Source organism: Pantherophis guttatus, chromosome 13, assembly GCF_059756535.1.
Source record: "Pantherophis guttatus breed Tessera chromosome 13, ASM5975653v1, whole genome shotgun sequence".
In the NCBI taxonomy this organism is placed as follows: domain Eukaryota; kingdom Metazoa; phylum Chordata; class Lepidosauria; order Squamata; family Colubridae; genus Pantherophis; species Pantherophis guttatus.
The window spans coordinates 19,862,582-19,890,037 of NC_142075.1; the positions used below are offsets into that span (position 1 = coordinate 19,862,582).

Sequence of the window (27,456 nt, forward strand, 5' to 3'; positions counted from 1 at the left end):
CTTTTATGTTTTAGTTCTGCATTTATAAGCTCATTATGACAGCCTTGGTGAATCCAGATTACATGATAATTTCAAACATCAGCCATGTATATGTCCATAAATGTTACCTACTTGACCAGGTTTTTGCTTAAGTTAAAGAAAAGCATCCTATGCCTTTGCTCCTTCCATGGCCTTAGAAGGCATACACAAATGCCACTATTCCATGTGAGCTTCATAGGCTTTGAAAAGCAAAGCAGGGTTAGATGTGGTTATTATTTGGCTGGGAAATGTCAAGGAAATCTCAGAGCTAGAGGTAAAGACTGGGAAGTAAAATAAAATCAAATCCTGGAATAAGGTAATGGCAAGACACTTCTGTATTGCTACGAAGAAAATTATAAGCTCATGAAGATATCAGGAGTTGAGCTGGAATCAAAGGAGACCCAGGTTTACTTTCTGCTGGCAAGAGAGGACAGCCTTTCCTCTAAAGCAGAGTTTCTCACCAAACAACCTCTTAAGGAATTCAAAAGCTGAAATATCCTGTGATAGCTTTTAGATTGCCCTCATCAATCTGGCTTAACTGGGGATTTTCATTTAGCCTTTGATATGCCCTCCCCAGGGATCCACTCATTTTGTTCTGAGGCATGGAAAACTCCCCGGGTTCTTCAAAAATGGAGGAAGACATTGCCTTTGGCAGATTCTTTGCATCTGAAAAGCTGAAAATGGTAGGCCTCCTTTTGGCAATTGATTCCTTTGTCTTGCTTTATTTCACCAAAGCAGGACAGAAATCCTGTTCTGACAGCAGAAAAGCTACCCCTTTCTTAGGCAGATTATTGGTTGATGGTCCAAGAAATAAAGCCAGTGTCCAAAATCTGTGAGTGAAGCTGCCCCTTAATCCAGCTAGAAAGGAGGGACACATCTGATAGAATCGCAGAGGTTAGGATCACACACAGCATTAAAGAATGCTTGCTTAACCATGGTTCATGAAATAAATCACAAATGGCCAGATGCACACATACTAAGCCAAAAACCTGTTTTACAATCCACTGTGGCTAAGTTCACAAAATATTTAAACAAATTATAAGGCTGTTTACCTCACATGTCTGGTGAAGACTTAGCAGATTGCATTTACATAATATGCTAAACTAACATTTGCTAGTTCTGGTGGCTGAGGATATTATGTGAAGGCAGCCTTTGCCACTGTTCTGACTAAGCAGTTGGATTGATTATTCCATGTACTGTACAAACTAGGTTAATTCTGCAATCTGCGCGAATGCAGTTTATGATTTAACCCATGCCCCAAGTTAAATATAATACCCTATGAATGCCCTCTCCCTCAGGTAACTGGGCATTCATTTCCATCAACTCCAACCACCATGGCTGAGGGTAGAGAAATAATGCAAATTACCATGAATAATGTAGGTCACATATTGCCTCAGGTTGATCAGCCTTCTCCAATCTTGACAACTTCACTCTGGTGGGGACTTTGGGTGTTGTAGGCCCAACATTTTCTAAAAAGTGTCACATTAGGAGCTTCCAACTAGGAGAGCATGTTCAGCTGCTGCTTGGCCACTTGGTTACCTTCCTGCCTTGTCCCTTTCCAATGAACTGCTATTTTGGTTTCGACATTTCACTGCCCCAGGATTTAATAACTGCTTGCCGCCATTCATTTCTGCAATCTAAAACTTGCACTGCAGCTAGAGTCCGGCATTTGGCAAAACCCAGGACTGAGCACATGATACCCCAAGGCACTTTCCACATGTTTTTTTTACTTTCCACATGTTTTTTTTTAAAGCTTTTGCTTTATTGTTGTTAGTTTTTAACTGCTTAACATCCTAAAAGCCTGCAAAGAATCAGATCTCTCTCCCTCCCAGGATGGATTGCAGTTGGCACAGTAATGGAAAGAAAATAGGCAGTTTCAAATACCAGCTCTGGCAGCCAGAGAGTCAGATCATGGCCTGCTGGAATTGGTTCTGATATGACTAAGTTGGGGAGGGAAGGGGGTGTATTTGAAGGCACAAAGCTTGCTAGCACATGAACGGTTTAAACACGGATGACTTGACATGGTACAACTGGCAGGATTTGTACAAGCCAAGTCATAAATCATTGCTTAGAAACCACAAGTTCACATAACACGCACATCCAAGCCAAACAAGCTATGGATGTATGGCTGAATCTTGGTGCATAAGGCTTTCAAATTTAGCTTAAAATTTATCCTAAACAGCTTTTCATATATAGGAGTCGAAAGAAAAAGAAGAAACTGGGTGAGAGTGGGAGTATCTCCCCCTTTTTTTTTCATCCTAATGGAGCAAAATATGCTTCCTTAAGTATGCCAGAGAAATCAGTAACTATATATATATTTAAATGTTTAAATTCAAACAGGAATGGCCCTTTCATATACAATGTATCCCATGAGGGAGGCTTGTAGAATATGGTTTCTAGGATATACATAGAAAGTAACAATTACTAATATTTGATGGATGATCAAATACTGTATCTAAATTGTGAGGGTAGGAATATACAAAATCACTAAAATTTTACTGTTTATCTTTTACAATGTTTCTTTAATGCAAATGTAGCAATGTTGGGGAGTATCACCTTGCATTTTTCCTTCTGTACCTTCTTTGTATTTCGATATTTTAACAATAAACATGGATTATTATTTTTTTTAAGTAACTACTTTAGGTTAATTTCCATCAGGCCAACTGAAAACCACAGATTCCAAGCTTCTGACCTGGCTAAAATTTTCCATCCAGCATCCAGAGGCCAAAAAGATGGAAAGAGGGGGGAGGGTGCAGAAGAGCCTAAGGGCCAGTTCCCAGACTTGGCACAATTCTGTGCTGAATGTGGGAAGAGGCTGCAGTCGGGTGCCGGGACGGTTGGGGCTGCAGCTAATAAGAGGGAGCCCTGCAGCTCCCTGAACGAAGAAACAGAGCCCAGCTAGAAATGGCTGTAGCTTCGGGCTGCTACGTTCGCGCTGCAAGCCCCCCGTTCCTTGGGAGTAAGCCCCCCTGGAAGGAACGGGCCTTGCTTCTGTGTAATATCTGAGATCGATGCCGGCATCATCAAGGGAGCCGTTGCCGCAGGTCCTCCCTCTGCCCTTAATCCGCTCCATCAGCAGAAAACGGGCAGGATTGATGCGGGGGGGGGAGGGTGTTGCACGTGGCTCTCAGGTGCTTCCCTGCACCGGCTCAGCACGTCCCGCATTCATCTGGAAGCGCCGGATAATTCCATTAAGGGCAGCTCTCTTTCGCCGGGCTAGCGTGGCTCGGCCCTTCGCGTGGCTTCCAGGCTCATTGATGAATTCCGCCTCTGCGCCTCCCGTGGACTTTTCCACGACTGGCCCGGCTTCTTCCTTCCTTCCCCTCCCCAAAAACTTAATTCTGGGCCTGCTCTCCATCCCGCTCGCGGGCTTTCCGAAGCATCCAAGGGACGCTGCCCGGCCAGGCTCCTCTTTCTGCCCTGACATTCCCTTATCTCGTCCCCTCGGCTGGCTGTGGATGATGGGGGCGGCCGCCCAGGGTATTGGGAAGCCAGGCGGCCCCATCGAGAGAAGCAACGGCGGTGGGGGGGGGGTGTGTGTGCCGCAACGAGGCTCTGATCCCTCCGCTCAAGGAGGGAAGCAAATAGTCCGGAGGCCCCGCCCCGCGGGGTACGCAACCGAGATTGGAAGGGGCGGAGCGACGGGCGGCGGAGGGGTTCGCGAAGGCGGAGCGGCGAGGCGGCCCTGAATCACCTTGAGGCTGCGCTGCGCCGTTCGCCGCTCAGAGAGGTGGAGACTCTCCGCGGGAATTGACCTTTGGAAGCCGGGTAGGTGAGAGGGGGGCAATTGGGCTGGGCAGGCCGGGCGCGGGCAAGGACCGGCCGCTCCGCTTCCGATGCAGCCTCTGGCATCCCCGAGCCCCGGCTCCGTCCGACTCCCGCTCCTATCATCCCCTGCCGGGAGCGCGGCTTTTTCCTCGCCCCCGCGGAGGAGGAATTGCAACTGCGTGTGTTGTGGGGAGGGGGAGAAGGGCGCGAGGTGCCTGGCGGGGGGAGGGCAAGTGAGATGCTGCCAATTAACCATCTCATTGGTACCCGATCTTTTCTATCAGGAGGTCAAGGCGGCTATCCCAGCGGCCCCTCCACCCGTTCTTCACGTACGAACGGCTCCCTTTCCCGTGTTTATTAGCCCGTGCAAGAAAAGCAGAAATTCAGCAGCCCCAATATTAGCGCATCTTAAACTCTGCCTTTCTCTCCCTTGTGCAAAACGGGAGAGCGAGCGGGAAGAGGCGAGCCCGGCTTCTTTCCGTCCCCCGAGGGAGCTGCGTGTCCCGGGCGTGGGCTGGGCGCTGGCGGGGGAAGGAGCGGCTTGGCACGCGGCCCTTTGTCCGGGGCAACCGCCTCCCCAGCCCCGGAAACGAGGGCGGTTCTCAGGGCGCCTGCGCGGCTTCGGAAGCGCGCGCTGCCGACCCGGCGCGTGCTCGGCCTGGCCTTTGCTGGAAGCCCAAAGAAAGTCCCGCGTCCTTTCCCAGCACCGGCCCAGGATGCTGGAGAGTAGCCGGCGCAGATACAGGGAACGGGGGAACCGATGGATGCTCTCTTGGGGCCCCCTTCCTTTTCCTCTTCCCAGGCTCTCCATTAGCTTTGTTCCCCCAAATGCAAGGCCTTCGCTCTGGGGAGGAGGTTGTGGGAACCCCTTCCCTCCATTTCTCAAAAGGGGTGAAATCTGGGTGCACCGAGAAGCCTCGGCTTGGCCTGGCTGCCATCCCAGGAGCTCTTGGGTCTCTGCCACGAGGAGGGGAGATGATGGGGCAGGAGAGATCTGGTTGCACGTGGCCTCCTCTGACCTGCCTTTTCTCCCCTGAAAGGATCTGGAGATGCAGTACCAGATCATAAATCAAGGCAGGCAGGGGCTTTATATATATATATATATATATGTCTGAAAGGAGAGAGCGCTCACCTTCACAAAGCTATGAAGGAAAGGGACGGAAGGGGCTAAAAGACTTGCAAAAATGGGGAAAGCAACGCATACCCTTGAACAAAGGAGAATAAGGATGCTACATCTATGTCTGCCTTTATGGCCTTTTGCAAGACTTTGTGGGATATAGATATAGATATATCTCCCGCAAAGTCTTGCAAAAGGCCATAAAGGCAGACATAGATGTAGCATCCTTATTCTCCTTTGTTCAAGGGTGTGTGTTGCTTTCCCCATTTTTGCAAGTCTTTTAGCCCCTTCCGTCCCTTTCCTTCATAGCTTTGTGAAGGTGAGCGCTCTCTCCTTTCAGACAGTGCCATTTGACCATGATGTGGCATTTCCTGGCATGACCTTCCTTACTGCCGCATGCTGCCAGATGCAGGGACAAAAGTAATGAACAAATGGAATCACTTTCCCTAATATTTGCATCTTTCCTTTCTGTAGTGAAAATGCTGCGCATAACTAAATTGTTTCTAAATTTCTGAACTGGCAGTCAGTTCCCCTTTTATATTGGTTTGGGGGGGGGATTGGATGCTGCAACCTCAGGGCAATATTTTTCGAAGGAATGAAAGAACCAGGTCTGGGTGTACCACAGAATATTAACTTAAAATTACTTAGTAGCAGTAAAGCAGGTTTCTGTAGTGCCTTCAGGGCTCTCTTCAAATGCAGGCCATGGTGGTTGAGGATTATAGAAGTTGTAGTCTAGTGTCATCCAGGGTACCAGATTAAGGTAGCTAGTGCGCAAAAACTGCCCTAGGGATACATTTGTCCTAATAAAATAGGCAATTGCTACCTTCCATTGTCAAAAGTAAAGTTGGACTCTCCAGGCTCATTTTGCTATTATTTTACTCTGCCGGCTACATTCCAGAACCTTTTGTGATGCTCTACAAGTTGGTTGTTAGAACAATTTGCCTGTTGTGCTTTCCCAACCCCATTCCCGGGGCAAAAACTGCATAGCGCAAAGTCCCCTTCCATGTGCAAAACTAACCCCAGCTTATTTAAAAGTTATCAAGCCCAGTGCGGAGTTATATCTCAGTCAAATAGCAATCTCCCCCAATGGAGTGAGGGTCTTCAAAGCATCCATTCTTTTAAAGGCCACGTGCTAAGAATCTGGGACAGAGAACCTGAGGGTGATGGGGAGATGCTCCATCACACCAGATGGATCTTCCTACCCCTGCAAAGAACAAACTTGCTGTTCAGAAGCCACAGCTATCCAAATTTTCATGAGAGATCAGGTTTTCCCCCCCATCTCCAAGTCCTCCCCATGTTCCTAAAGGCTCGAGGGAGGGGTGAACATTAATGTGGACAGATGGTAGAAATGTGATGCAATGCTCCTTACTCAGAAGGAGGAAATGACTCTGCAGAACGGTTGAGCAGAATAATTTTAACAAGTAGATTCTCTGCTGTTGCATTTTAATCTTGATATTACCAATTAACAAAATAGCATGGGAATTGCTGCCAATTAAAGTGCTATATAAGCTTTTTAGACTCATCTTGGGCTGCATTAATATGAGGAGATTTTGTTTTTTGTTTTGGACAAATGTGAGAACATCCACATCTAAGGAAGACTTCTGCAAGCACCCACTCCTATTTCCCAGGCTGGTACCCTACTCTCACGCTAAGTGAATTTTGGGAGATAAATAATAGAGACTTTCATAGTAATAGTCCATTACTACTAATCAAAGGTTGTAGAAGTGCCAATTTAAGCAACGCAAGTTGAGATGAAGGCTGACTGTGGCTTTTTAACAGAACGCTGGGATCAGTACATTGCTGCTGAATCAATGATAAATAATATACTCTACTCAAAATAAGGAAAGCACAGTTGCCTGCTTCAGATGTGTTCAAAACCCGAGTTTTTGTGGCACGCCTAACTTGAAGCAGATTGCTGTGAAAACTGGTGCATAGGGTGGAAATAAGGTGCAATAGCAACTGGCTGCCAGTTTAGTGGCTGGGCGCAGTAAAGCTTCAGACACATGATGCAGCCAAGATTCATGGTCCCTAAATTTAGCCAGAGCTTGTTCTGTTCTTGTTGGTATCATGTGTTCCATTTGGCTTTCCGAGTGGTGATTTTATGATGAACGTATTTTATTCTCCTTATGTACACTTGAGAGCATATGCACCAAAGACAAATTCCTTGTGTGTCCAATCACATTTGGCCAAGAAAGAATTCTATTCTATTCTGTTCTATTCTTTACTTTTTTAAAGAAAAAGTAAAATGGTACAAATAGCTAAACATTGGTCACTTCAAATCTTAGGGCCTACAGGCATGATAGCTGAGAAAACCCAGGCATTTTCAAATTTGGAGCCACCCATTTCCTTTGTGTGGAAGATCACATGAGATTGGAATGTTAACGAACATGTTTTATAGCACTGCAGCATTTACTGTCGTTTCTTATCTAATTTAGCATTTCGGTAACCACTCATAAAGTATGATTTTGAAGATTGTCACACGATTCCTGCTTTCACAGTTCACATATTTTCGGCCTGTGTCTCTCAGGTTAAGGCTTGTAGCCTCGTAAAAGTAAATCCACTTTCTGCAACGGGGTACCCTCTCCGCCCCTCCCCCATTAAAAATCGGGGTGCAGATGCTTGAATCACCACCTGTAACATTTGTCAACTTGTAGTAGCAACTGTGGATATCTCTTACAAACTCGTATTTCCAAAATGGATGGAGCTGTGTTAAAGGCACACTCGTATTGCAGATTGCAGGCAAGAAGAACAATGAATTAAATCTGTATGCTGTTGGCTTCTCAGATTTGTGCAAAACTGACCATCATTAACAATTTTAAGACTTGCAAGCATCCAAACGCCTGAATTGCAACAAAACTTGGCCTGTATCTTTCCAACTAAAGCTGTGGGGTGTTTGTATAAATCTTCCTTCTCAGTTTATATTGAAATGAACATAAATAAAACCACCTTTTAAAAACTTGTCTTGACTACAAAGCTTTACCCGTAAACTCCCAGCATACGTCTTTCTCATCCCCTAAAGGTGAATCGATTGAGCTCGGGGATATCAATTATGACCAGCTAACATCAGTGACTTTGCAAATAGTTGGAACAGAGGCCTTCAAACTTGGCAGCTTTAAGACTTGTGGACTTCAACTCCCATAGCTGGCTGGAGAATTCTGGGAGTTGAAGTCCACAAGCCTTAAAGCTGCCAGGTTTGAAGACCTCTTGAGTTGGAACAAGCAGAAAATATTTTAGGCCACTGCAGAATTGCTGCCTCCTTAGGGATCCGGCTGCATGGGGTTTCCTGGTATTGTACACAGGAAGGGTCCCCACGTGCTTCTCCACTGAATTAAAAAAGATTCTGCATTGTGGTACTTAAGTGAAAGCAAGCAGCATCTTCCATGACGTTAAAAGAGCTAGCTTTGACTAAGGCCTCTGGGGAGGCAGGGCTCTCTTGCTTTAAAGCCGTGCGCACGGGGAAAGTTGCACGTAGCACAGGGCGGAGCTCCAGAGCTGAAAGCAGAGTCAGTCCGAAGCCATGGAATGAACAGAGCATTCGAAACGTTCCCCTTGGATTCAAGAAGCAACAGCAGCTTTCCATGGGATCTTGCGGAGCCCTGTTTAAAACTGAGAAATCGTTATTAAGTGATGGCTGTTCTTTTAGATGGCTTAAGTTCTTCCCAAAATGAAATTGGGTGGCTCATTTGTTATGTCAGGGAAATGTAATTCTGAAAACGTGTCTTACTTAAAAAGTTTTTATTTTTCTCATTCTGTTCTTTGAATTTGCAAGGCTGAGTTTGTGAGATCTTGAATGCTCTTTTATGCTTGAGCGTTGTTTGGCCTGTGAGGTGTATAGAGTTAGACTTAGCTAAACTTAAAATCGCTTTAATTCATGGACATTACACATTAATTATTAGATTTATACCCTGCCTTTATTTTGTACAATTTGATATGGCAGTTAATTGAGATTAAATTTATATAGTTTGACCTTGATGATCTTTCCTAGCGTAAAATTCTCCCAGAATTTAGCAATATGTACTTTTGAGTTACCCAACCTATTGTTAGCTAGAATTTGTAGCTACTGATGGCCACACCAATGGGAATTTTAAGAGTTCTCGGCATAATATTTGCCTAGTCCTTTGAAGATTTATTTACTTACAGTTAAGTGCTGTAGTGGTGGAAGTGATTCAGTTTGTATTTTTCCCATAATTTTTGCCCTGCATTCAGCAGAAAGGCCTCTGAGGTAACATCCAGGCTCTCCATCACTCCTAGTCCTATCTGGGCTTGAATCATGGATATGGACTGGTGCAGCATGGTGCATGGGCTGTTCATGGAATTACAGTTCAGAGGAGTAGCTCATTTATAGTGTCCCATCCCATCCCCACCCCCCCATTGGGTTATGCTAAATTTGCTCCCTCTCCTTCCTGAGTGAAAACAGAAGATAAATAATAGGAAACAAGCATATGATGAATTGGGGAGGCATCTTCTGTTACCACTTGAGACTTCAAAAGATGTTTTATCTGTTTTTAAAATAATTTTATTTGTAATTTTTTCTTCAACATCCATAAGTTCTTAGTGAACAGTGTATTATCTGGGTCAATATATTTTGCATAAATTCTGATAGTGATGTTACCATTTAAATATACGTAATCATACTTTTCCAACTTCTAACCTTTGTGTATACATAGTCATCATAACATGTTCTATTATATTTCAGCATACATAATATTTCTACTAATAATAATACTTCTACATAATAATATTTTCCCAATTTCTATTTTCTACTTCTTTTTTTCTAGCACGTTAAAATTACCACCATGTTAAAAAGTATTAAAATGTTTTATCCTTGAATACAGAATTGCTGCTACGAGGACAAAATGGAACGCCTAGAGACCAAAAGAGGCATTCAGAGCTCAGACTACTCTTGTTTCAGGTTGAAAATGCCTCCCAAGTGAAAGGGTCTCTTCTCTCGCCCTCAAAGTGGAGTATTTCTGAGAATTCCGTGCATGGAACACTTAGAGATAGAACATTTGGCGGTACCTGCTCTGGGATGTTAATTCAGTACTATTAAATTTTGTGTTCTTGCTTTAGATATCAACTCTCAGCAACCATGTCTACCAGTGATGCTTTCATCCAGACCCAGCAGCTCTACGCTGCCATGGCAGACACTTTCTTGGAACACATGTGCCGACTGGACATTGATTCCCCACCAATCACCGCAAGAAACACTGGCATTATCTGCACCATTGGTAAGTTAGGGATGAAACCCCCCCCCCCAATTGTGGTTGTCTTGGGACACTCCTGCGTGTTAGCTCAGTTCATATACCGAAAGTCCATCTAGCTAAGAGACTTCCTATTAAAATCTCATTCCTGGAATATCTTCAAATCAATCCATTGACATACCTCTTCAGGAAGTTTTGACGCACTAAATGTTACCATTTAATAGGATAACAGAGTTGGAAAGGAGCTTGGAGATCATCTAGTCCAGGGGTTGGCAACCCACAGCTCTGGAGCCGCATGTGGCTCTTTCATCCCTCTGCTGCGGCTCCCTGTCACCGATCAATGCCACCATTTTGAGAGGAGCTTCCGGTTGGGGGAGGGGGAAGCACAGCGCACCAGGAGGAGGGACGGGTTTTCCAGTTGGCTCCACAATTGATAGGGCTTTTGGTTAGGACAGGTAGAGGAAAAAGGACGCCGCGCTAGGAGGAGACTGGTGGGGGAACCGGACTTCCGGTTGGCTCCAGAATTGAACGGGGGGGCTTCCAGTTAAAACCTTTGTGGCTCTTTGAGTGTTTAAGGTTGCCCACCACTGTTGGACTAGATTCTAGTCCAATCCCCTGCACAAGCAGGAGATTGTATACCAGATCGAATTTGGGTTGGTCACCTGGACCAGAGATTTATTCTTCTGAGCTTTCGCTCAGACTTGTACTGAAGCCCATCTGCAGGAAATTTCTATCTACTGGAATATGTGCTTTGGGCTGTTCTGTGAATTGTGTTCATGTGGTGCCTTACTCATTAAACATGACTCACAGAACACCCCAAAGCACATATTCCAGTGGAGATGAGCTCCAGCACGAGTCCGAAAGCTCGGAAGAGTAAGTCTCTGGTCCGAGTGACTGACCCAAATTCAAGCTTGCATCATTATCCGTGGACATGTATATTCGCTTTCATTTGTGAGACCCTCTAGCATTTCAGACAATGTAATTTCATGTAATTTATTTAAAATAAGGAAACAGGATGGATACATGCCAAGTAAAAAAAAAGTGAGCTAGAAACTTGGAGAGGAAGTGTATGGTCTTAGCTTGATAAGGAGGTAGGGATTTTAAAAATGGGTCTCTGCTCACAATTTTATCCTTTTGTTTTTTAGGTCCGGCTTCTCGGTCAGTAGAAATGCTGAAAGAAATGATTAAATCTGGAATGAACGTTGCCCGTCTCAACTTCTCTCACGGAACTCACGAGGTACAAGGGGAAAAAAAGCAAGAAAAACAGGGCAGAAATTGATGGGAATGGAAAGAGCCGCTTTCTGACATACAAGTGAAATAGCAGTAGTAAATAGAGTATTCTTATTCAGTAACCCAGACTAATCTTGATCTCCAGACTCAGGGTTGTAATTTCAGGTGTCCTGCTTGATGAAGCAATGCCCAACTTCATAAAATAATTCTAACAAAAGTAGACGTTAAAAGTTCTTTTGCCCCGTATGCAATGGCGCATTGCTGTCCCTTCTCTGGTAAAATGAGATTGGGTTATTCCTTAAGTCTAAGGGCTCCTGCTACCTTCTACTTAGTTGACTTAAATGGTCTTCCCTCTAGAGGTCAACATGGATTGAATTACTCCCGGTTTCAAATGGCAGCGGAGCTCAAATGCCTGGGTTAAACAAAACAAAATTGCAGAAAACGGAATGTGAAATGGGCAGAAGAAATACCGCGTAAAAAACTTCTGGCCATCTTAAAATAGAGAGTACTTTCCAGCAAGCTCTGTACAACTTCTAAACATATAGAACATATATCAGAAGGTCAAAAAAAAACCCACCTCTCCATCTTCCTTTAAACCTCGACTATCACTCCCCCTGTTACTAGATCCTGCTGCATGCCTTCAAACAAGATCTTGCAACACTGATTTGGTTAGCTCTAAGTATCTCTGCGGTGGTTGAAGCAAATCTTTTTATTTCCCATGTGGTGTTTGAAAGCGAAAGGAGATTTTGCTGAATATGTTAACTGTGCCCCCGGGACAAGGTGGTAACATTTTAAAGGATCCAAGTAATTCCTGGAATGAAAGGTTTCCCAATCTGATAAGGTAGAGCATCTGTTGGTCCAAAATAAAATCAGATCTGCCTTAGGGATCAGTTCTGTGGCCTTTGAAAAGCATTGCACTTTAAGGTCACAAGAATGGCGGTACTTTGCAGGAGAAGAGGACAATCCCACTTCTATAAATAAAAGCAGCCATCTCAGCATTACAGCTTTGATTAGGAGACACTCCCCTCCCTCCCCCCATCTACATCTTTCCTTAAAGGCCACCAGGCTGCGGGTGGCTTCCAAAAGGTCAAACAACAGACTGAGCCATCTTACTAGCGGAGTTTCAGTTTAGTGCACAAAAACCGCATGCCTTGTTCACCTGCCTTTCCTTTTTTAAAAAGAGGCTTCCCCACTTCTTAAAGCTTGATCTTAAATTAATAGATTCTCAAGCATCGTATCTACTTGCAGACGAGCTGAGAATTTTAGGTGCCACAATACCCCTCAAAAATTGGGTTCAACTTAACCGTCGATGAACTTACCACATATGGTAATAAAAGTCCTCGTATATACTTGTGGATAAGCCTATTGGGATATGCCGACCCATGAATTTTTAATTAAAATACCATTAGATAACTGTAAAAACATAAAAATTTCAAGCCTCATCTTAACTGCCAATGGTATATTTTTCATGATATTTTGGTTGAACAGTCAGCTTACCCGCGGAATGGGCTTATCTTCAAGTATAAGTATATATAATCGTTACCAAATTAAAAAAACTACTGATTCATTGCCTTCTTTAAATCTTCCTTAACTGACTTAGAACTAAGGAGAAATTTCCTGATAGTTAGAACAATTAATGAATGGAACAACTTGCCTCCAGAAGTTGTAAATGCTCCAACACTGGAAGTTTTTAAGAAGAGATTGGATAACCATTTGTCTGAAATGGTAGAGGGTTTCCTGCCTGAGCAGGGGGTTGGACTAGAAGACCTCCAAGGTCCCTTCCAACTCTGTTATTCTACTCTATTTATGGAATATGTTTAGAATCTGGCAATGCAAATTAGAATAAAACTTAAGCAGAGTCTTGGTGCTCCAGGAGTGAATTGAAATAATTCTCTAGCATAAAGTCTCTTGTGGGATCTTGGCTTGATTTTTAACCTGAGTTATACCCAAGGGTTTGTCAGTAAGTTCAGAGATATACATAAACCTATTGTCCCATCAAAACAACAGATAGATGTGGGTTTAATGGATGGTGTTTAGCAAATTAAAGGAGCAAGATTAAACTAACCAGACTGTTACTCTTATCATTACATCACGTTTGCATGTTCCTCTCTTTTAGTATCATGCAGGAACAATCAAGAATGTAAGAGAAGCTACCGAAAGCTTTGCTTCCGATCCAATTTCCTACAGACCCGTCGCTGTTGCCCTGGATACCAAGGGGCCTGAGATTCGAACTGGGCTCATCAAAGGGGTAAGTGGGTTTCTGTCTTTGCAGTGATGTGGTTATTGCCGTTTACACTACTATTTATTCTATTTTGCAACCTTCTGACAAGCAAAATCAGTGGGGCAAGGAGGGGAGCCAGACTTCACAAGCCATGTTACTAACTAAAAACATGGATTCACCTGGAGGAAGAAAGATCGTAAAATGGACAAAAACTCACTTAATAGCTCACTTAGCAACAGCAATGTTGGGCTCAATTGTGGTCGTAACTCAAGGACTGCCTACTGTATTTTTCGGACTATAAGAGAGACATTTTTGTATCCCAAAAGGGGGCAAAAATGTCTGTGCGTCTTATAGACCGAATATTGCTGAAGCCCTGCCCACCCGCCAGCCAATTTTTTTTTGCCTCTGCACGCCCTCTTTTCAGGCTTTTTTTCAGCCTTTTTCAGGCCTTCTTTTTGGGCCCATTTTCAGGGCTTTTTTGGCCTGTTTTGGGAGGTTTTTTTGGCCCATTTTTGAGACTTGGGAGACCTCGAAAATGGACCAAAAAGAGCCTCAAAATCAGTCCACAAAAAGTCTTGAAAACGGCCCCAAAAAAGATCCAAAAATGGGCCTCAAAAGCCTCAAAAATGGATTTAAAAAGCCCCAAAAAGGGGCCAAAAAAAGCCTCGAAAAGGGGCCAAAAAAACGCCCCATAAATAAGCTGGAAAAAGACTGGAAAAGGGCTGAAAAAAGGTAGGCCAAAAACTTTTTATTGTTTTCCTCTTCTAAATTTAGGTGCGTTTTATAGTCTGAAAAATACGGTATATACTGTCTCTTAGCAATATAAGAGCAGATCCCTGAGCAATTATATAGTAGAGTTTCCAGATTAATCTAAAACCGGAAGTCATACAGAAATGGAAAGAATCAGCAATGGCTTTTCTGCCCCTTCCAGAGATGTTGCTTTTAGGGGGGGGGGTGTCTTTGAATGTGGGGCACCAGAGTGTCTTCTGGGGATTAACTTTTGATTTATGCTTGTAGAGTGGTACAGCAGAAGTGGAGCTCAAGAAGGGTGCAAATCTGAAAGTGACTCTCGACAACGCTTACATGGAGAAGTGCGATGAGCATGTATTGTGGGTGGACTACAAAAATATCATCAAGGTGGTGGAAATTGGCAGCAAAATCTACGTGGACGATGGCCTTATTTCCCTGAAAGTCAAGGAGAAAGGTAAGTTTCGAAGGCATCCCGATCAGAGTCGTTTGCAACAAGATGGGCGGCAAATAAATTTAATAAACAACTTCCAAATAACGTACCCAACGTCTTAAATAGAAACGTAATTTGGACCCACCTTTTACAAAATCCCACCTGTTCTGTGGGGTCCCTACAAACGTCACAAAATCACAGCATCGCCACTTAAGTCACGTGCAATGATGCAACATGGCTTGATGATATCTCAACTCAAAAGGTAACAGCGTTCCGTGCGCTTTTGGCATTGAGTCATGCCAGCCACATGACCACGGAGATGTCTTCGGACAGCACTGGCTCTTCGGCTTTGAAACGGAGATGAGCACCGCCCCCTAGAGTCAGGAACGACTAGCACATATATGCGAGGAGAACCTTTACCTTTACCTTATGTCCTCTGTTTCAACAACACAATCTTGAGAAACTCCACAGAGCCACCGCTGCCATCCCTGCCCTTTTTACCTTTAATTCCTTTTATTGGAGTGGAGTTGGGGCCACTGAGTGGAGCTGAGCATTTACTGGCCGGATGCCCTTCCTGACACCTATGCAGAGTTCACAGCAGATATTTTTCTCTTTGGGCCCTCTTTGTAATAGAGGAACATCTGTCACTGCCTAGCATCAAACTCGCAGCCTCCTGAGTGTGAGACAAGCTTCTTCACCTCTAGACCACCATGCTGCTTGATTAAACGTTATCTATACTATAATCTCTATAATAGCCAATTTGACCAAAGCTCTTTTGCAAAGATGCCAAGAGCCTACAAGAGTTAAAAGTGACCCTGTGAATCCCAAAGGTGCTTTTCCAAAAGGCAACTGGACTTTCTTTTTCAGTTCTGAAGAAGCTTCTTGGATGAGAAGCAAAACGTTTTCAAGGGAAAAACAACCAAGAAAGTCCAATTGCCTTCTCGGGAAAAAAAACCATCTTTGGAACAACCATCACCTGGATGATTGAGAATCTCCATAGACATTGTGAACCTGTTGACGTTTCAAATCCAACATCGTTTGGATTCAAATGTTAATGTTTCAAATCCTTTGCAGGCGCCGACTTCATCATGACCGAAGTTGAGAACGGTGGGTTGTTGGGTAGCAAAAAAGGTGTCAATTTACCTGGGGCTGCCGTCGATCTCCCTGCTGTTTCCGAGAAGGACATCCAGGATCTCAAGTTTGGTGTGGAGCAGGACGTGGACATGGTTTTTGCTTCCTTCATCCGCAAAGCGGCTGACGTTCACGCCGTCAGGAAGGTGCTCGGCGAAAAGGGAAAGAACATCAAGATCATCAGCAAGATTGAAAACCATGAGGGAGTGCGCAGGTGAGTGGCTGGTTTAAATGTCACACCTGACCCTCCTCTAATAGAATTCTTTTTTTTTTTTTATTGCAAAAGTTTTACAATTACATTTTCACCCCTTTTTTCACCCCCCCACCTCCCTCCCCAAACTTCCCATCCTCCCTAACCCTCCCCCCCCAGACTTCCCTATTATGTACTCATAACTAATAACACTGATATATAAGCTTGAACCCATCCCTCCCCCTGTATAATTTTTCCACTTTGTCTCTTTAAAATATTTCAAGTAAAAGCTATTTGATACTTTCTAGTTTGGTATTTGTTCTGAACATATTCTATCCACCTTTTCCATTCCCATTCATAAGTCTCTTGTGAACAGTCTTTTAAATATGCTGAAATCTTCGCCATCTCTGCAAAACTGGCCATCTTCAAAGTCCATTCCTCGATAGTAGGCAAAGCTTCATTCTTCCAATATTTACCTATCAACAATCTTGCTGCTGTTATCATATACAATATCAGTTTTATTTCACCCCGTGTAAAACCCTTAACTATACCCAATAAAAACAGTTGTGGAGAAAATTGAATTTTTTTCTTTAAAACATTCTGCATGACCCACCAAATTTTTATCCAAAAAGCCTTAACTTTCCTGCAGGTCCACCAAACATGATAATACGTAGCATCTAAACATTCACATCTCCAACATTTTGGCTGAACATTAGGGACCCTCCTCTAATAGAATTCTTTATAGAATAGAATTCTTTATTGGCCAAGTGTGATTGGACACACAAGGAATTTGTCTTGGTGCAGAAGCTCTCAGTGTACATAAAAGAAAAGATACGTTCATCATGAATCAGAAGGTACAACACTTAATGATAGTCATAGGGTACAAATAAACAATCAGGAAACAATATCAATATAAATCGTGAGGATACAAGCAACAAAGTTACAATCATACAGTCATAAGTGGAAGGAGATGGGTGGTGGGAACGATGAGAAGATTAATAGTAATGCAGCCTTAGTGAATAGTTTATATATATATATATATATATATATATATATATATATATATATATATATATATATATATATATATATATATATATATATATATATATATATATAAAATATATATATAAGATAAGATAATAATGATATTCAGGCCTTGCTGGATAATTTTATCCTGGCTTTTGTTTTGTGGTGGGATATTTATCCTAGAAACCGAACTCCATGGAGACAGGACTTCTGGAATTGCTTGCTTCTCCACTGCCCTTCCTTTAAAATGTCACAACTGTCCTTGGCTTCTCTCCCAGCATCGCTGCCTTCTTTTCCCATAACATATAACCCTTCCCTCTTTGCTTTTCAGATTTGATGAAATCATGGAAGCTAGCGATGGCATCATGGTAGCCCGGGGCGATCTGGGTATTGAGATTCCAGCCGAAAAAGTCTTCCTAGCCCAGAAAATGATGATTGGCCGATGCAACCGAGCTGGCAAGCCTATTATCTGTGCTACTCAGGTATTTGAAGGCTCTGAGCAAAGCCACTTAAGGGCTCTGCAGTTCTTAATATGGCGTCTTGTGCCCGTATCGTTAAGGGAAATAAAAGAGGGCAGAGTTTAATGGAGCGCCTGAAATAACACCAAAAAAATTACTTTGAAAGCTTGTCTGGAACCATTAGAGCATCCTATAGGTTAGCCTAGAATTAAGGATTTGAACGTGGCTAGCTAGCAACTGGGATTGTTGTTGATACCCAGCAGAACAGATTTTACCCTGTCCTTTACAGTTTTTGCAGAGAAAGACTGCAAAGAAGTTTAAACAACTTCTTGAAGGAAGTTGGAGAAAGTAAATTCCTATTCTGCTTCATTGGACTGGCGGGGAAGTATTGCTGTTCACTAGGACACCCCAAAGGCAGTGGCTAATTCAGGAATCCAAACACACACACAGATACCCCTCTAAACTTGTCCCGGGTATCCATGATGTTAACCAAAAGCTGTAACTCGGCTTCGATGACTGGTAAAAATAAACTAGTGATTGCAACCGAAGCATATATGCAAAAAGGTTTAACCCTATTGAACGATGGGAACAATCCCTCTCTTAATGATAAGGTGATCTCCTCCAAAAGTAGGTTGAATTAGAATTTTAGCTAAGGACTCTTAGAGGGACAGGGACACAGTGGCTACGACGCTGAGCTTGTCGATCAGAAAGGTTGGCAGTTCAGTGGTTCGAATCCCTAGTGCTGCGTAATGGGGGGAGCTCCCATGACTTGTCCCAGCTTCTTCCAACCTAGCAGTTCGAAAGCACGTAAAAAATGCAAGAAGAAAAATAGGGACCACCTTTGGTGGGAAGGGAACAGCGTTCCGTGCGCCTTTGGCATTGAGTCATGCCAGCCACATGACCACGGAGTCATCGTCGGACAGCACTGGCTCTTTGGCTTTGAAACGGAGATGAGCACCGCCCTCTAGAGTCGGGAACGACTAGCACATGTTTGCGAGGGGAACCTTTACCTTTACTTTAGAGGGACTGTAAACGTGGAGATGGCAGAAATTTAGAGATGGTTTGAGGCTGAATCAACTTCACCTTTTCACTGCGAGTGGGTAACCTTTATATTTCCTGCCAGATGTTGGAGAGCATGATCAAGAAACCCCGCCCGACACGTGCGGAAGGAAGCGATGTAGCCAATGCTGTGCTGGACGGAGCCGACTGTATCATGCTGTCCGGAGAAACTGCCAAAGGAGATTATCCCCTGGAGGCTGTCCAGATGCAGCACCTGGTAAGTTGGCCCTTCAACACTGGTTGCTTTAGAAGCACCGGCTCTCCCTCCCAGTTGCCCATCCCAACCAATCCTTTCCCAGGCTAGTAGCTAGCATTTATAGCCAGCAGCAGCTGGTCTTCCCCTTGACCCATCCACCCATCTTAGTGTCCTCCAGATCTGTGAAAATTAAAATAAGGTATATCTGGAGAAGACGAGCCGTGTTTGGAGAAGACAAAGGCTTTCTTATGGGCATGCTGGTGTAACATCTGGACTGGGAATCTAGTAGATTTGCAAAGCCTGAGGCCCTTTCCACCTGCCCCTTGGGTTGCCAGATCCCTCGTCTTCAGTTTTAAGATCTTTCGTGGGATCCCTATTGGAATATGAAGAGAATTGCCTTGGCCCCTTGCATGTTGATTTCCATAGTTTTAATTATCTGGGGTTTAAAAGTCACTTGGCTTCTTTATGTTGCCCGGAGGGGAGGAAATCCACAACGTGGAAATACGCGAGTCTGAATCCCAAACTCATTTCTGTCTCAGCCCTGGAACTTACTGGTGACTGGGGGGGTGGGGGGTGGGACTGGTGGTCCCTTGGATTTTAGTTCTGCTGATGAACTATTGTGCCCTTGGAATAGTACCCAATTTACAAAGTGTGCATGACTGACCTCATAAACTGCCAGAGAACTTCTCTGATCTGCTTTGGAATTTTGTTGTAGTTTTCCCATTGACCAACCTAGCACCAAATACCAGAATTAAAAAAACTGATTGCGTTGGCTGTTTGCTGTGGATTACAACAGCCTTATAACCTACTACCGTCAGCTGCAGTGTCAGGTTAGTTAGCTTCCTCCAAGGCGCTCCCCTGCTGTACGAGGATACTAACGCTACCTCTTGGCTTGGGCCGAATTCCTCTGATAACTTCCACGTCCCTCATCACACCAAAGAAAATGATTCCCAAGGCAAAGAGCATGATTATGTTGTCATACTAATCCTCTAAAACCCTTTTGTTGTTGAAATGAGCAGGTACCCCAATAGCTTTCTAGAGCCTCTGTATCAGTGGGGCTATTCAGCCGGTTCTATCCAGTTCGGGCAAACCGGTAGCAGCGACTGTGGGAGGCTCCGCCCGGACGTTATCATGTCCATTTTTGACACTCTGCACATACGCAGAAGATCCTGCACAGGGTTCACGCAAGTAGGCAAGAGCGCACCCACGCAGCTCTCTTTATGTGAGTGGCATGCATGCACAGCTGCCTCTCACAGCAGATGGAGCATGCATACACGTACACACTCGCTGGCCATTTCCATGGCCCAATTGCAAACCCCTCATGGCCCACTAGTGGGCTGTGTGCCCCACAGGTTGGGGACCCCAGATTTAGGGCCAAAAGGCTGGATGAAATTTAGGAAGTATTAGTCCGTGCCCACCTAACTGGTACAAAAGTTCTTCCAAAGTATTGGAACCCAGAGGAGGATTGATTCAAACCTCCAAAATAGCTCGTTGAAGACATTTCTAGCACCAGCCAGAAACATTTACACACAGAAAAGTTGACCTGCTTCCTAATGACATTCAGAGATAAAAAGTTAAAATTCAACCTTCCTGTTCATCTCTTATTTTCATTTGAGAAATACACACAAAGATCCTAGGGGCCCTCAACCCCTTGCTGGGGTGTCTTAAATTTAACTGACTTTTAAAAGATTTAAAAACGAAGTGTCCTGTTTGCCATAAGTATCTCAGGAGAATTGTGTGCCCGCAGAACGTTCTTCCTTCGTTTTCAATAAGTAAACACTCAAATTATAAGAGTTTGAAATAAGGGAGGGGAAGAACAGTCCGATTTGGCAACTTGAAGGATATTGAAACCCTTAGGCTTCCAGGAGTTGTTAAAAGCCTTTTTGAATTATAATCGGAACATGCTTTTCCTAGGATGACAAAATAAAGAGGAATTTTGTCTTTATGGGGGGGTGCCTTCCCTCCTATTAGCCTCCATCTCGGGTCTGGAGCCAGACACACATTCACGACATCGTCCTTGAGAACAGATCTGCTGCTGTAACAGATTCCCAGAAGGGTATTTCAGGTGGCATTTAAATACAGCTTCTAAGATTCACCTCTGCTGATATCACTGCCTTCTGCTGAGACTAACCATCTGTATCATGGTGGGTTTCTGGCTTTCTATCATCTTCTCCGTCTACCGATGTCTGTAAAATTCACATTAATCATGATCCTTAGGGGCTAAGGTACAGTTAAAAAGTGTAATTTCCAAAAATCGATTATGTTGCTTTCCCTAATGTGTATCATGTTGCAAATCATCCTTATTGAATCTTACCTTAACTGCCTAGTTATAATAATCTGGAATGTGTAGAACTCTGCATGCTTTAAAAATGCTACCCAAGTCTCAATTTTTGGCTGAGAAGAACACACATAAGCTAATTCCTGAAACGGGAGGGACATACATCTTCATTTGTTTTGGGGATTAACTGTTATTTACAAAGAAGCTACTTGAACCCTGCACTGGATAAGGGAGAATATTTGAATTGGGGCAAATTCTTAACAAAGCAGCTGGCAGATTCTCTTCAAGTGGAACCTCTTCCAGCCAAATGAGAGACTTGGTTTCCTGCTAAAAAATTAGGGTGATGCAGCAACAGAGTCCCCAAACCTCAGAATATTTTTTTAAAAAGAAAAAATTCTGTTCCATGGCACGTTAATGTTGGTTCTGCAATCAGAGCTTAGAACGGATGCCCTGAATCCTTCTGATTTAGTTAATGGATTTGAGCAACTCGCCTCTCTTCCACATGGCCTGAACGATATCCCACTCTTGAACTCTGATTTGTGGCTTTGGTGGTGGTTCAGATTTGGGAAGCTGATTGCTGCCTCACCCTCACCGTCATCACGCATGTCAAATAAGCAATTAACTCTCTTTTGCCTTATTAACGTGATCACATCACTCGATATATCTCTTTCCTTCTTTTCTGTGTTGCTCTACCCTTCCCTTCCCTCCCTCCCTCCCTCTCGCTCTTGGCCTACAGATAGCTCGGGAGGCCGAGGCCGCAATCTTTCACCGTCAGCTGTTTGAAGAACTTTACCGTCACACTTCTGGCAGCCGGAACCCTTCTGAAGCCATGGCTGTAGGCGCTGTGCAGGCCTCTTTTAAGTGCTTGGCTTCCGCTGTGATAGTTTTGACAGACACCGGCAGGTAGGGCTCAGAGTTAGCCAGAGTAACCAAGTAAGCTTGTCTAGAAGATTTGTTACTGGTAGTTTTGAGGTGCTCTTAAAAAAAAAGCAAATTTCCAGGTGCTGCTCCATGCCAGTAGGGTTCTCCCACAGCACTCTTAAAACTTGTCTCCATCTGTCTTAACCAAGCAGCATTTGAGGTAGGTCGAAGCAGACTCAGAGAGGTTCGCAGTCGTGCATGAAGGAACGAATGCACGGGTCAGTGGCCGACAGGCGTGGGGTGATGTGGCAAGTCTTGCACCAGGGGAGGCCAGGCGGTGGATGCAGACCAAGGAGGCCGAGACTCACCTGCTCTTGTGGAGGATGACCACCTCTGTCGTCCGTCCGTCCCCAGCAAGATGCTCAGCTGGGTTGATTACTACCTTGGTTGCTTCCACGCTGGTTCTCTCCGCTCGACCCACCATCATCCCACCTTCACTCTTACGGCTAAGCGATGCCTGACGTGACCGCCGTCACCCGAACGCATGTTGCTCTTGTAGATTGCTCGCGAAGCCGAGGCAGCCATCTTTCACAGGCAATTGTTCGAAGAGCTCCGCCGGCTGGCCCCCCTGAACCGAGACCCTACTGAAGCCGCTGCTGTGGGTGCCGTAGAAGCCTCCTTCAAGTGCTGCAGCGGGGCCATTATTGTGCTCACCAAATCTGGAAGGTAGGAGGAGGCGGAAGGTGCTGGCAGAAGTCGCGAGGGCTTCCTTGGATGGCCAGATAACAGACATGCCCTGCTTCTGAGCCTCTCTCTTTCTCCCTCTCAAGCACAGGTTTTCAGTCTCTGGATAGAAACGCTGCTAACGTAGCTTTGGATTAGGTCTTCCCAGGGCAGGAGCTGCTTGTTTAGCCAGTGGTCCTCCAGCTTCGTAGCACCACTCTGAACCGAATAAACTCTGTATGGGGTTGGACAAGAAAATAAAGAAAATAAAGGCACCACTTTTAATAATTAAGTTTGTGTATCACAGGCTTGTTGGCCAGTGTTTCCCAACCTCCGCAACTTTTGAGGTGTGTGGGCTTCAACTCCCAGAATTCATGCTGGCTGAGGAATTCTGGGAGTTGAAGTCCACACACCTCAAAAGTTGTCAATGTTGAGGACCCAGATTGTGGGGGCAATAAGATGACTTTGTATAAATATACAAAAAGTATGAAGGCTATTGCTTAACGCATTGTAAGCCGCCCTGAGTCTCCGGAGAAGGGCGCCATATAAATTAAAGCAAAACAAAAAAAACACTGTCTCAGTGAAACAGCAGCTCACTGTGGACATGTGCACAAACGAAAGGAGAAGCAAATGCTAGTGGAAATTTTCAGGGGCTCATAATTTGTGTGGGAAGGTTTTTAAAAGCTTTTAGAAAAGAGGGCACTTCCCAGGGCATAACTCTTCAGCAAATTGTAGAAAAGTTGCAGGGTGGTGGAAATAAGTTATTGAGTGGGCAATGCCCCCACAGCTCAACAGCTGTGTAATACACTCCAAAAAGAGTGCCACTGAAACTTAGTTTGATCTCATTTTTATCAGCACACAAGTTTTGCACATTAAAGGGGGTGAGTTTGCTTGTGATCCAGTGTATGATGGTACCCAGGCCACCACACTAAACCCTAATGTTTATTTGAACATAGTGTGTTGCAAGAAACACGGCAACGGCTTGGTTATGCCAGGTTCAACATGCCAAGCAACTGGCTGCAAGTCTGCAATTGGTTTCTATCTCTATTGAAACTGCAGAGCGAATTTATTTTCTGCAAATCAGACCAAGCAAGTCTGCATTAATATTTGCAGCTAGAATTGATGCAGAGTTTTAAATGACTGATTCTCTGAAACGAGGATTATCTGCAGAGGTGGGGGGGAAATAGTTTTGCAGCTGCGGAATGCAGATTTGGAGGAAATAACAGAAAAAGAAGCAACTGAAATGAGCAATCCATTATATTGGCACACCCTGTGAAATTAGAACATACTTCCTGCTAAACCTTTCTTACTGTTTTCTCATAAAGAGTTCCTGCCTACTGTTTACCTGTGAGTTCTGAAATACTGCGTCTTGCAAATATAATTTAATTCTGGATTGTATTCCCCTAATCATATTTCTGTAAATGCTTTCAATCTCTTAGTAGATACCAAATTGCCCTCATTTGCAAATACTTAAATGCTTGATGTTGGGGGAAATTGGAAAGAGAAACCAACAATGTTCCATTTAGAATATTCTAATTCTGTAGACTAGTTGTTTCCTCCTGGGAACTGATATTTTAAAAATATTAGAACCAGTTGAAGCCGTAATGTGCATGTATTACTCTCAGGGTCTCTTTTTCCACCCTTTGTGTCCTCCCGTTTTAAAGCAAAACGTGCACTTGCAGAATTGTGTGGGTCCAAGCCAGCTGGCAGCGGTGAAAATGATTTAAGCTTCCCAAATCTTTTCCAGATCTGCCCACCTAGTGTCCAGATACCGACCACGGGCTCCCATCATTGCTGTGACCCGTAATGCTCAGGCCGCCCGCCAGGCCCACCTCTACCGTGGCATTTTCCCCGTGATGTGCAAGGACGCAGCCCTGGACGCTTGGGCTGAAGACGTCGATCTCCGCGTGAATCTGGGGATGAATGTTGGTAAGTCATTTATGGGTCTCGGCTTTCCTTCCTGCGAGATGAGTGTGGGAGCCGAAGGGAGCTACTGCTGTGAAAATGCACTTTCCAGAAACTGGTAACATTTGGGGGGTTGATACAGCCGGGGGGGGGGGGGGGTGTCTCCAAACTTGGCAACTTTTTAAAGACTTGTGAACTTCAACTCCCAGAATTCCCTAGCCAGTCGTGCTGACTATGGAATTCTGGGAGTTGAAGTCCACAAGTCTTAAAAGTTGCCAAGTTTGGAGAGCCCTGTTCTAAGAGGTCAGAGTAGATTGTCCATTACAGGCAGTCCTCAACTTACAATGGTAATTGAGGTCCAGAATTACAAGTCATAAGTTGCGGTTGTACGTCGAGGCATTACGTGACTAGACTTTCCCCAAAGCATAATGGAAGCTGGATAATCAGCTTGAAAATTGTGGTCACATGATTGCACCACAAATAGCCATAAAGGTTACCAAGCACCCAAATTGAGATCATGTGACCACAGAGGGAACGTAGTCATCATAACTCTGCAAATGGACTATAAGTAGCTCTGCGGAGGCCTGAGTCATTTCATTGAGGTGCAGTGGTTAGAGTGCAGTACTGCAGGCTACTTCTGCTGACTGCCTGCAATTTGGCAGTTCAAATCTCACCAGGCTCAAGGTTGTCTCAGCCTCCCATCCTTCCGAGGTCAGTAAAATGAGGACCCAGATTGTTGGGGGCAATAGGCTGATTCTGTAAACTGGTTAGAGAGGGCTGTGAAGCGGTATATAAGTCTTAAGTGCTATTGCTAAGTGGGGAAGGAAGGAACTTGTTGGTGCAGTGATTAGAATGCAATATTGCAGGCTAATTCTGCCAACAGCCAGCAGTTCGATTCCGACAAGCTCAAGGTCGACTCAGCCTTCCATCCTTCCGAGGTGGGTAAAATGAGGACCCAGATTGTTAGGACAATAGGCTGACTCTGTAAACCGCTCAGAGAGGGCTGTAAAGCGGTATATAAGTCTAAATGCTATTGCTATTAAAGACGGTCATTAAGTGATCAGTCGTAAGTCAAAGGACTACCTGTGGATTCCACATCAACCCGTCCTGCTTTCTCACCTTTCCTATTTTGGTCTTTTTCCAGGCAAAGCTCGTGGATTCTTCAAGTCAGGGGATCTAGTCATCGTGCTTACCGGCTGGCGCCCTGGATCCGGTTACACCAACACCATGCGTGTAGTGCCTGTCCCATAAAACGGATCCCGGCAATGAACACCCCCTCCTCCTGTCTCATCCCCCCCTGTCCCTCTCGCATTAGACCAGCAACTGCTTGCCATTTTGTTCTTTGTCTGTAGAGCGGATAGTAGTGACTGCCCTAAGCCATCGAGTGCAGTAACTGGGGGTGCGGGGGAAAAAAAAAGAGACTTCAATTTAGAAATACTTGAAATAGTTTGATAAGTGGAACCTCCTCCCCCCTTTTCTTCCTTGCCCCGGGCTATCCAGCCTTATTTGTTAGGAGCCAGTATGATCCAGCAGCTGGGGATTGCCCAGTTTCTCTTCTGGAGCGATCTGCTCTGCCAGGGAAACTAGGAATCTTGGCTGACTTGTTTAGTGCGGCATTGTAGGCGAGGCGTGGTGTGATCCTTGTCTTGAATCCCACCTTCCCAGCCTCTCTCTTCCTTTCTGTGAGTCTGTGTTGTCAGCACTCTGCCAAAACACTCCACTCACGAGCTCTGCTACATCGTAGTTTGCTCGATCTTGCAGGGCCCTTCTGGTTCTTGCTGCGAGATACACAAAGAATGCTTGTTCCCTTGTAAGCCACGATGCGCCTCACTTGATCAGATCGACACACACTCCAGTAGGGGTTGACACGAGCCCCCTCTCCTGCCCCTGGGAAGTTTTAGAAAGCCAAATCTATTAAGTCTTCTGTTCCTCCTTGCCAGTAGACCTGAGGGATATCAGATTATATATTTTTTTTTCACAGTGGGTTGGTTCAGGAATAGATTGTGCTGGTTTTTGACAGCATAGGAGGATTGGGGGGGGGAACCAATTTTTGCTCACGAAACACAACGTGAGCGAGCCAGGCCACCGGAATTGTTCCCATCACTGCACTCCACCCAACCGAAGCTATCCAGGGTTGCTTGTGCCGCTGTTGTTGAGCTGTCTTGTGTTCGAGTTAAGTCATGCCTCCTGACAGTGCACTCTGTAACTCTCTCTATACATTACCTGCTGTTTAAAGAGATGCATCGGATTGTCAGATGCCACTTTGTACATCAATAAAGCAGAGTTCGACCCATCTTTTTCTGTTTTGAAGTTTACCAACCTGTTGCTGGGTTGCATGAGAAATAAAAGTGAATCTGGGAAGGGCTGGAAAAGGGTATGACAGGCACCGTCCTCCTGAAATGGCCTTTGGTTCAAGCAGTTATTAAAATATCACTTTCCCTTCTGCAATAATGGTACAAATTGAGCCCAGCGTCTTCCCTTCCACACCTCAAATAGCAGTATATATTTAGAGAGAAAATTGTGATGGAAAACGAAACGTTTATGTGCAATCCTGTAAAGTAAGCCCCTTGTTTTCAAGGAATTGCATAGCTCCCAAGTAAACTTCTGTGCTGCACTATTGCTTAGCATGTATAGTTAGGCTTTTTTTTTTTTTTTGCATGTAACAAAAAGGAAGATAATAAAGCTATTAGGAATTCCCGTTATTTCATCTTTACGTTTATACATTTTGCTAAAATGTGTAGCTATAGACGTGAAAATAGTTCAGCTGAAATGTCAAGAAATATAGATATTGAAAACCTGCTCAACCAACTACCGTGTTTCCCCGAAAATAAGACCCTGTCTTATATTCTTTTGAACCTTGAAATAAGCGCTTGGCCTTATTTTCAGGGAGG

At 44.4% G+C, this 27,456-nt stretch overlaps 1 protein-coding gene and 1 long non-coding RNA gene across 4 annotated transcripts; one reads left to right on the plus strand and one right to left on the minus strand.

The window, feature by feature from the left end:
- The first annotated feature begins 3,742 nt into the window (after positions 1–3,742).
- On the plus strand, positions 3,743–26,858 carry PKM (pyruvate kinase M1/2). Of its 3 annotated transcripts, none has more exons than XR_015729800.1 (11): positions 3,743–3,786; positions 9,974–10,131; positions 11,250–11,341; positions 13,451–13,582; positions 14,573–14,759; positions 15,810–16,080; positions 17,417–17,567; positions 18,667–18,819; positions 21,813–22,663; positions 24,408–24,589; positions 25,710–26,858. XR_015729800.1 is itself a non-coding variant. In XM_034432657.2 (11 exons), the coding sequence occupies exons 2-11, from the start codon at positions 9,993–9,995 to the stop codon at positions 25,814–25,816; spliced, it is 1,581 nt and encodes a 526-aa protein (XP_034288548.1). In that variant the 5' UTR covers positions 3,743–3,786; positions 9,974–9,992; the 3' UTR covers positions 25,817–26,858. The 3 variants fall into 3 exon arrangements, 2 of the variants coding, with proteins under 2 accessions (XP_034288548.1, XP_034288546.1); XM_034432657.2 differs by having other exon boundaries at positions 21,813–21,979; XM_034432655.2 differs by having other exon boundaries at positions 22,497–22,663.
- On the minus strand, positions 18,685–23,230 carry LOC148112173 (uncharacterized). Its single transcript, XR_015729801.1, has 2 exons — positions 23,072–23,230; positions 18,685–22,999 (listed from the first exon to the last, which is right to left on the minus strand). It is a non-coding gene; the product is annotated as an uncharacterized LOC148112173 (long non-coding RNA).
- Positions 26,859–27,456: the final 598 nt, after the last annotated feature.